Genomic DNA, 10,296 nt, shown 5'->3' on the forward strand with positions numbered 1-10,296 from the left:
GTCATGTTAAAGACAAAATATGATGAATGACAATAACAGAAAGACAATACTGTAGGATAATGACAATATTACCATAAAATAACAATAATAAGACAGAAAACAATAAGATATACATTCAAAAATGTCAATAAGCTGTTTGCAGACAAATAAATTATAGCACTTTATGAAAATAGGGGTTGAGTATGGAAGTAAGTGAAGGTTTCTCTTACAGTAGGCATATTGCACAAATGTATAACAAATATGGGATATAAGACAGTGTTAATTTAGACAGCAAATTGTAATTTAGTCTTAGTCTTTTGAATATCACATATTTAGTTTGAGTCATATTTTAGTCATCTGAAATCTTTTAGTCTTAGTCTACTTTTAGTAGACTAAATATCATAGGAGTTTTAGTCTAAGTCTCGTCTTAAGTCATTTAGCCTTAGTCTCGTTTTGGTTGACCAAATATGAGCAAATTTTAGTCAACTAAATCTACAGTGGAGTTAGTCGACTTAGTTGAGAATTGAAAGATAAAAATATCAAATTGTAAAAAAAAAAAAAGCGTGTTTAATCACAGCAAGCAGGTCATGTTATTACAGGAGTCAAATAAAAAAATGTTTACAATATATTTAAAAACATTTTTTAAACAAATCACTGAACTCCGTGTTTTCCCTCGATTTTCCACTTGGTGGTGGTAACGCTCTGGCTGGTTGCTTACGTTTATTAATCTGGAATAGAAGAAGAGATCATACCCCTGGAAAGTCTTCTTGGGAAAAAGTCATGCAAAGAAAACAAGCCCCTATTTAACTACCTGAGGGAAACAGGACTTATCGAGAGAATTTAGTTATGTATTTAATTATTTATAATTGTATGTAAAATGCTATTATTTATACTATTGTTTCCCCCTTTTCCCGTTTAATCATTTATTTATCTTAATTTTATTATTATTATTACTTTATTTATTTATTTTTATCTGTATTATTATTTTCTCTCCTTATTTTCCTGTCAATCTACTGCTCTACACTCCAGTCCAGTAGGTGGCGGTAATGCACCTGTACGTTGGTCTGCCAAGAAGAAGAAGAAGAAGAAGAAAAGGAAGAAGAAGAGATCATACTCTCGCGAGATTTCACTTGAAAATAACGCGGGACGGTGTGAGGAATGAATCCGTTGATGATGTTGGAAGAGGCAACATTACAGAGTTAACAGAGGGTGACAGTTGTTTAATTTGATAAAACTTATCGTACATGACACTGTCCTCGGCTCAGCCACATTTTATTGGATTTGTATGTTGTATAAAAAGTCGCAGCTTAATACGCTACTGTTCGCCGTTGGTCCAACGCTTGATAGCGGTTAACCAGCTGACTGTGTTTAGCTCGAAGAATAAATAATGGATCCCACGGAGGATTTGTCTGCTCGGGTCCTGCTGAAACATATTCTCAGCACCGAGCAGCCCAGGACTCCCATCACCCGCAGGTACCACAGCAGCACCTTTTAACCTTATTTTGTTTTTCTGTGAAGGAACTACCGATGTTTTCCAAGCGTTAAAACACTTGCACTCTAGTTAAAATACTGCTGACATTTTTATGTGTTGTGTATGTTTGTTGCTTCTTACTGCCCAGCTTAACGCAGACCGGGTTGAATTATAGACGTTAATCAATCAACCATACTTTATTTATTTCACACAATGCAACACCCTCCTCCACACACACAGACCCACCCACAAACCAAACAATACAAATACATTATTAATAATTGGTAAATGTCAATATAAGACAGCTACATTAGATTTGCAAGCTCTTTAAAAATCAATTGAAGACATAATTGTTTAGGCAAGCATTCAGCTAATGTAGTTTGTTTTTCTGCCATATATATATATATATATATATATATATATATATATATATATATATATACATATACTCTAAAACGACAGAAAACTATAAATATTTAAATAGATTAAAATATATATATATTATGAAATAATAATAATTATAAAACCTAATTAAAGACTACACTATATAAGTAAAATACAATAAATTATTACATACAATTAAATAAATAAATAAAGCTCTATCAGAAGCCAGATTAAAACAGTAAAATACCATGAGTAAACAGACAGATAAATAAAACTTAGTTAAAAGCTAGACCTAAAAAAGTAAAAAATAATAATAATAATTTTAAAATAATAAACAAACAAAACCTTTCTATATTAGAAACTTATGTAGGCTTACACATCTAATACAGGGGATTGGGGAAGTTTGGAAATAATTATGAGCCATCTTGTCTTAAGTGCCTCACAAACCCAGAGTACCAGTGCGACCAGAAGCAGCAAAAGACTGAGAAAGCAGGATGCTGGTGCACAAACCCCACAGGACATGCTAAGACGCAGCCTGAAAAACAAAATGCGGCGCGAGGTGAGGAAGCCGAGCACATTTAATGCAGACGGTGGACATGCTGTTGATTCTCTTATGCTAACATATCTCCCCTTTTCCAGAGTATTACCAGGAAATCCCTGCCGGCTACTAAAAGGAGGACTGCCTCATTCGTGCAAAGAAAGATTAACACACCTGCCGCAACCTCAGTGCTGTTTGATGATGGAGACACACCGAGGCACATACTCATGAACATCCTGCGGACAGGTATGTGTACGGGCCTGTTTTTATTATAATGATGCAGCTTTTTGTTTTCCTTTTTAATAGTGTAATTTGTCATGTGATTTAGAGCCTACAAAGTCCCCTGTGGTTCATGAAAACGTTGCATCAGAAGAGCCACAGCCATCTCCAGCCAATTCCAGCATTACGAGGAAGAGTCCTAGGTGAGCTGTGTGTAACAGAAATTACAGATTGTTGACAGTTGGGATGACTATTGGGTACTTAAAGTAGTTGCACTGTCAGTTTTGAAGAGTCCTTGTTGGCTAAATTATGTTGTGTATGAATAAAATTTGCTTGACTTTCAGTATTGAGCTGTTGGACTTGCCTGATATAACTATTGCCAACGCAGTGAGTACCGGAAAGGGACTGAGCAGGAAGAGACCACGTCGGAGCCTTAATGTCACAGCTTTTGAAAAACGTCTGAAAGAGGGAGAAGGTAAGTTTAAAGGCGCTATGGAAAGCCATTAATGTTTAATGTGTTTTAGTAAGATCTGAAAGGAGGTTATTATTAAGTTCAGTTCAATGTGTTTTATTGATAAGCTGATGGATGCTTGTGCCTACAGATGTTGAAGAGGAATCTGAGGTATCAATGGACAATCATTCATCACTTTCTTTGTCAAGGTAAAAAAACATTTTGTAGGGTTGTATTACATTTTAAATGTCAATGTGTGAATAGATAACTACGTGATCCGTCCCATCTTTTTAACAGTTCCACTTCTCTGAGTCTAAAAACGCCCTTCGGGGATGTACGGACTGAGAAAAAGGGCCTGAAGAGAAGAGTCTCTAACCGTCGAAAAATTTCAGAGGAAGAATTTGGCGCTGCTGTAAATAAAAGGCAGACGGGAGGTAATTATAATGATTAAAGTACCCTTTGTCATCTACCAAAAAGTCATTTCATTTCAGTTGTTTATGTGTGATCATCAAAGCAATGGGCGTACTGATTATTGTTTTAATTTTTTAGTGAACTTAAGTAAATAAGTCATTCAAACTAAAGTGTCAAATAAAATAAAAAAGCAGGAAATATCCATATTTGAGAGGGTGGAAACAGCATTTTTGCAATTTTTGTATGACAAATTACTTAAACAATGAATAGAATAAAATGGATTGCAATTGTTCTTCTGGACTAATTGGTTAGCTGATTAATAACTAACTCTACTGTCTTTTGTGTCATTGGAGATGTTGATGTTTTCTCTCTTTCTGTCACCCAGGAGTGAGCAGCTTTGTGCAGGCAGAGCAGGGTCTCAGTGAGACCGCCTACTCTGAGGGCTTCACTCTGGGCCTCAGCAAACTCAGTGAACCTGATATCACAACTGATATCCTCCACTGTAACACAGCTCTCTACGCCCAGCCAGATGCCATGACCTCCAACTTCTCCATTATAGCAACGCAGGACAAGCCAACAGTGATGGCGTCTCAGCTTCAGAGACAGATGGAGGAGGAGGAAGAGGTGGAGGAGGAGCAGATGGAGGTGGAAGAGGGCAAGCTGGGGAAGGAGAAATCAACATATGCTTTTCCAACTGAAGAGGGGGCAGAACCTCAGGATGAAGTCTGTTTTTCTCAGTCGGAGGAAGACGCAGATGCAGCTGAATCTCAAGAGGAGGAAGAGGAGAGTCCTGCTGATGGTCAACTTGAAACTGCTTCTGCCGTGTCTGAAGAAGAGGAGGGTTCAGCTGAATCCCAGACTGGAGTAAGAGATGACACAGCCGAGTCTGAGGACGAGGAGAACAAAGAGGAAGCAGGTGACTCTCAAACTGAAGAAGATGCTGCTGTTAACTCTCAAACTGAGGCGGAAGAAGAAGAAGGTGGAGTTAATTCTCAGCCTGAAGAGGATGCTGCACCTACGTCTACATCTGAGGAAGAGGAAGTTGTACCAGATACTCAAACCGAAGATGTTGCTGTTAACTCTCAAACTGAGGAGGAAGAAGAAGAAGAGGAAGCAGAAGATGATTCTCAGCCTGAAGAGGATGTTGCACCTACGTTTACGTCCGAGGAAGAGGAAGTTGTACCAGATACTCAAATGAAAGAAGATGATGATGAAGGTGCAATTGACTCCCAAACCGAAGAAGAAGGAGCTGTCGATTTGCAGCCTGAGGAGGATGTTGCAGAAGCCCGATCTCAGTCTGAGGAAGAGGAGGACGTTGCAGATGATTTAGCTGATTCTCAACCTGAAGAAGAGTACGATAGGAAACAGAATGAGGAAGATGTTGAGGAGGCATCAGAGCAGCAGGAACACATCAGTCGAAGGGCTCAGCGCTCTGAGGGTGGACTCATTATGCCCGTAATAGAAGCAGAGGGAGATTTGGCAGACGCCACAGATGCAGGTTAGGACATCAAAACGTATCATTTCGTTTTGGATTCCAGAGCTGTACCTTGTTCAAGTTGTTTTTGCAGTACAAATTCTAACTACAGGTGCATCTCAATTAATTAGAATATCATAGAAAAGTATATTTATGTCAGTAATTCAATTCAAAAAGTGGAAATAACACATTATATAGATCCGTTACACACAGAATGAAACATTTCATGTCTTAATTAATTTCTTCTAATTATAATGATTATGGCTTTCATTTAGACCTAAAATTCAATGTCTCAAAAAAATTAAATATTACAATAGACCAGTTTTATGTATTTTATATTTTCATATTTTATGACCATGTTTTATATGGAAATGTTGGCCTCTGAAAAGTATGTCCATCTATATGCACTCAATACTTGGTTGGGGCTGTTTGACTTTAACTACTGCAAATGGACTTTTCCATGATATTCTAATTTATTGAGATGCACCTGTATACAGGTTAAAAATGTTGCTACTAAACAGTGAAATGCATGTCAAGCTATCTTAAGATTTGTGTTGTGAAGTGTTGTTTCTTTGCATTAGGATGGTCTGATGGCAAGTCCAAAGCACACAGCAGTCTGGAACTGGGAAGCCCCGAGAGAGGCCAGCTTCATAGTGGGATCCCTGACTTGGCCGAGTCCTCACAAGGACAGACGGAGGCGGAGCCTGATGCTGATAAAGAGAACTCTTACCTTCTGGAAGGGATGCACGATGTTCCAGAAAGCCGTGACCTAAATGACGAGCCTACTGAAGAAGCTGCTGCTCAGGACTCTGCTGAACAGGAGGAAGAGAGGGAGGAGGCGGAAGAAGAAGAAGAATATGATGATGATGATGATGAAGAAGAAAATGATGGTTAGTCTTTCTTTTTATGTGTTTTATTGGTATTAAAAAATCTACAATGTCTACAATCTACAATGTCATTTAGCAGCTGCTTTTATCCAAGGCGACGTACATTTGAGAGATCACACAACACAAGCAAGGATGAAGTCAAGAAACGACACAAGAATAAGCAAGAATAAGTGGCTTATATTATGTTGAGTCCTGTTAGAATTTAAGTGCTTTGAGGACGTAAGTGTTTTTGGGACCCAAGTGCAGTTTTTAAAACAATTTTTATTGTGTGTGTAGGTGATCAGTAAAGAGCTGGATCTTCAGCCTCTTTTTGAAAATTGAGAAGGATTCAGCAGATCGTATGGAGTTTGGAAGGTTGTTCCACCACCAGGGCACTATGGAGGAGAAGAGTCTGGTTTGGCACGTAGAGCCTTTCAGTGGCAGAGGAGCCAGATATGTAGGAGCTCTTCCCGTTGCTGTCTTGTAAGAAAGAGACATGGCTTTGAATTTGATGCGGGCTGTGACTGGGAGCCAGTGCAGAGAGATGAGTAGTGGAGTGACACATGTTCTCTTGGGCTGGTTAAAAACTAGACCCGCCGCTACGTTCTGGATCATCTGCAAAGGCTTGGTGGTGCATGCAGGAAGACCCGCCAGTAGGGAGTTGCAGTAGTCTAAGCGAGATTTCACCAGGGCCTGAACCAGGAGTTGTGTGGATTGTTTGGTCAGGAAGGGTCTGATCTTCCTGATGTTGTACAGGGCGAATCGACAAGATCTGGCAGTTGAAGACACATGACTCTTGAAGGTCAGTTGGTCATCAATCATGACATCCAGGTTCTGTGCAGAGCTTGCAAGCACAAGTTGCATGGATCCAAGCTGAAGATTGATAGGCTGATTTAGGGCTGGGCGGGCCGGGATGACTAGAAGCTCCGTCTTAGAGAGATTGAGCTGGTGGTGTTCTGTCATCCAGGTGGAGATATCAGCAAGACAAGCAGAGATACGAGCCGAGACTGAGGTCATTTAGTGGGAAGGACAGGAACAGCTGGGTGTCATTGGCGTAACAGTGGTATGACAAGAATGATTGGACATGGACAGAATGGACATTGAAACAAGTTTTTGTCTTTCAGAGTTCCCCAGCAAGACTCCAGCATTTGTCAGACAGAAAATACATTTTTTGCAGACCGATCAACCGGCTTCACCTTCTGTTTTTAAGAATATTCAACCCAGGTGAGTGAAACTGAATTATTTATTATTTTCTGTTTTTACATTTTAACAATACACATTAAATGGGACATATGCTGATCAAACATCATCCACCTGAAATGTCAAACAAATATACAGTCATGGAAAAAATTATTTAGACCGACCTTATTTTCTTCAATTTCTTGCTTATTTTAATGCCTGGTACAACTAAAGGTTCATTTGTTTGGACAAATATAATGATAACAACAAAAATGGTTCATAAGAGTTTAATTTTAGAGCCAATATCTAGCCATTTTTCATGGTTTTCTTGATATTAACCAAAATCATTATCAAGAAGAAGAAAACAAGGGTGGTCTAATAATTTTTTCAGTGATCAAAAAGCAAATGTAAGTGATTTGTGTTTCTCTGGAAGGCAGTGGTGAAGTTAATTGATTAATAGATTTATCATCTTTTATGTTACTGACTATTCTTCCAATACCTGTTTTACCGGCAGTAGTTCAGGTGAATCTGATCCGCAGCCTAAAAGAAAGCAGGTGAGACAGAGGAAGACAGGGCCGTCTAAGACAGAAGTGGCCCTTCCTAAGTCCTACGTGATGAGCGTGTTCAAGCACTTTGCCAAAACGAAGGTTTCCGCAGATGTCTACCCTGTCCTAAAAGAAATGTAAGTACCTATGACTGCTGAGGTATTTATTTGGTGTGGACATCATGGATATCTACCTATACTATATTACATTTGATTCATTGTAATTCACTGTCTTTAACAGAATGGATAAATACTTTGACCGGATGGCGGAGGACTTGGAGGCGTTTGCTCTTCATGCAAAGAGAAAAACCATCGAGGTTGAAGATGCTGAACTGCTGTTGAGAAGGTAGGTGTGTTGTGTGATGCAGTGAGTGTGCATTTGGGCCATTTCAGTCATTTTTCACAACATTTGGTGTTGAACTTTGACCCTCTTGCTCATATAACTGTCATGACTTCCATCAAAGAGCTGTCATCAGGCTGTCATCTGTCTGTGCTGCGTTATTATAAATCCCACTGCCCTTCGATGCTCTGATTGGTCGGAGCATCCAGCCTTATGTCTTTGTGGCTTAATGTGGTTGTGGCTCGACGTTAACAAGCGTTTGGAGGATTGAAGAATTTAACTCGATCCGACTCTGGATGGGTGCAAACTGCACTTATGCTAGGACGAAAACTTACTGTTATGAATTGGAAAGCCTCCACTGTACCTGTACCATCTCGGTGGTACTTCAAACTGGGGAATCTGGTTGCACTGGAAAATTTGCCTTTTAGGCTGATAGACAGGTTGGAGTGCTATCTTCAGAAGTCGGGGCGATTTCATGCCTATACGGAGGGGAGTTAATTGGCGTGTCATGTGTGGTGTATATAGATGTAGCAGACTTGTCTACTGTTCCTCAATATGCTGTGACTAGCTAGGAACTCTCTTGGCACCTTTTCATTCTGATGAGCATGATTTTTTTTTGTTTGTGTGTTTCTGGGTTGTTGTTTTTTTGTGTTGTTTCTGTGTTTTATTTTAATGATTGTTATTTTGGTATTCATACAACCAAACGTGCAAATATATTGAAGTATTTCTTTGTTTTTGCTTATTTGTATGTATCTTCTTTATCTGCTACTATACTAAGGTTGTATCTTGCTGTGTTCATGTGTGTGTCAAATGGTGTAAAAAAAATTTAAAGCGTATGGAGGGACATTTTCTCAACTGGCTGGTTAGCTCAGATTGGAAATCATGGGGCCATCAAACCCGGGGCAGCGGTGTGACTTCCCGCTGTGCAGCAGAGAAACATCTTTTTAAAATGTTTTATTTAGTGTGAATTGGTGGGAAATGGTCAACGTTTTTGATTGGTTGGTTAGTTAGCAAAACTAACATCCAACAGGTAACAGTAACTTTAGAGTTAGAGTAACTTATAATTACATGGGGTGTATCGAAAGGACACTGTGTGACACACGACATAAGGCACCACCCTGACCAATCTGTGCATTGTCAAGGCAGGTCCAGTTCTGAACTGCTGTGGGATCCATAATAATGCGTCTGTGCGCTCTCAGTGGTTCAGTCGATGTGACATATCTTCAGCTGCACAGAGGATTGTGGGTCAGAATAGCCAGAAAACATACTGCAAAATGCAACCAGATGCAGTATGACATTCTGGCATTTTTGGCATAATTCATTTTACGTTCTGTGTATTGGGACATCGTTATATTTTTCTAGTATAATGGTAGTTTGGATGTTAGCAGAAAACACACTAGGATTATACTGACCTCTAGATGGCAGGCATGAGGTCCATGTTTAGCCTGAAGAAAAGGACAGGTGAGTGACATGAGCAGTAAGCATAAATATATTCTTAAATATCCCTCTAATATGAATAATTTTCTATCGTGACAACAATATATGTACAAAACATCTGACTCTTTACATTAGTTTTCTTACATTTAACTTAACTGGTGTGTTTCTGCTTTCCGCAGGCAGGGTCATGTGAACGACAAGGTGCCGGTAGAAGTGCTCATTGAGAAATATCTTCGTATGGACCAGCGCAGACTCCTGATCCCCATCGCAACCAGTGGAAATGTTGTTGTCCCTAAAATGCGGAGATGAATTTTTCTTTATATATACAGTTACTTTTTTTGTTGTCTGGTTTCATCTCTTGGACTGCTACACATTTTTTTCCAATGCATGTCATAAGGATAAGTCTGTCTCCATCATATGTTGAATCAGAATATAAAGGTTTCTGTAAATGTGGAAATATTTGCTGAGAATTCAGTTTTGTATGAAATGTCTATAGCTTCTTCTGTCTCTTTATCTGTATTAAACAAAGGGTATATGTATGCATAATGCAAGCATTGGCTAGTGCTTTATAATTATCATTTAACTGTACATGACTATACATATGTGTAAACTTTATAAATTTGCCCTTTTATGCATACACTTTCTTTTCCATCAAAGGAGGGTGTCTGGCTTCAGAATGTAAAATGTAGTTCTCTTTCATATTTAATTGATAAATTGACACTGTAGTTATCCCCTTGCTGAGGGTTAGGGAATTCCAATTTATATTGGAAAAGAAAACATTTTGGCAGAAGGATTTGTCCAGTCAGGTCACATACTGTCCACTAGATGGGGCAAACTCATTACAACTAACCCTTATCACAATCAGCTGGACTGGTGCAAACTAATTTCAGTGACATAATTGAAGTAGCCAACCAGAGCTTGATTAATGGAAAACCTCACCTTCTACATTTGAAGTTAAGGATGCATTAAAAGACACCTTCAGGGTGAGCTGATGGAGCTAGAG

The 10,296-nt window shown here is 39.0% G+C and overlaps 1 protein-coding gene across 2 annotated transcripts; it reads left to right on the top strand.

Moving 5' to 3' along the window:
- The first annotated feature begins 1,114 nt into the window (after positions 1 to 1,114).
- Positions 1,115 to 10,254, top strand: cenpt (centromere protein T). Of its 2 annotated transcripts, none has more exons than XM_059324785.1 (13): positions 1,115 to 1,452; positions 2,270 to 2,393; positions 2,474 to 2,618; positions 2,701 to 2,794; positions 2,936 to 3,066; positions 3,194 to 3,251; positions 3,340 to 3,476; positions 3,839 to 4,951; positions 5,509 to 5,817; positions 6,918 to 7,017; positions 7,490 to 7,654; positions 7,758 to 7,862; positions 9,473 to 10,254. In XM_059324785.1, the coding sequence occupies exons 1-13, from the start codon at positions 1,367 to 1,369 to the stop codon at positions 9,600 to 9,602; spliced, it is 2,697 nt and encodes an 898-aa protein (XP_059180768.1). In that variant the 5' UTR covers positions 1,115 to 1,366; the 3' UTR covers positions 9,603 to 10,254. The 2 variants fall into 2 exon arrangements, with proteins under 2 accessions (XP_059180768.1, XP_059180767.1); XM_059324784.1 differs by having other exon boundaries at positions 7,487 to 7,654; positions 9,473 to 10,252.
- The last annotated feature ends 42 nt before the right edge of the window (positions 10,255 to 10,296 follow it).

The sequence above is a fragment of the Centropristis striata genome, chromosome 21 (genome assembly GCF_030273125.1).
Source record: "Centropristis striata isolate RG_2023a ecotype Rhode Island chromosome 21, C.striata_1.0, whole genome shotgun sequence".
NCBI lineage: Eukaryota > Metazoa > Chordata > Actinopteri > Perciformes > Serranidae > Centropristis > Centropristis striata.

What these genes read in the sequence shown, in the direction of transcription:
- cenpt (XM_059324784.1), top strand. Translation starts at nt 1,367, where the DNA reads ATGGATCCCACGGAGGATTTGTCTGCTCGGGTCCTGCTGAAACATATT. An exon ending in AAAACAAAATGCGGCGCGAG is followed by an intron (nt 2,394 to 2,473) that starts GTGAGGAAGCCG and finishes CCCCTTTTCCAG; the next exon opens with AGTATTACCAGGAAATCCCT. An exon ending in TCATCACTTTCTTTGTCAAG is followed by an intron (nt 3,252 to 3,339) that starts GTAAAAAAACAT and finishes TCTTTTTAACAG; the next exon opens with TTCCACTTCTCTGAGTCTAA.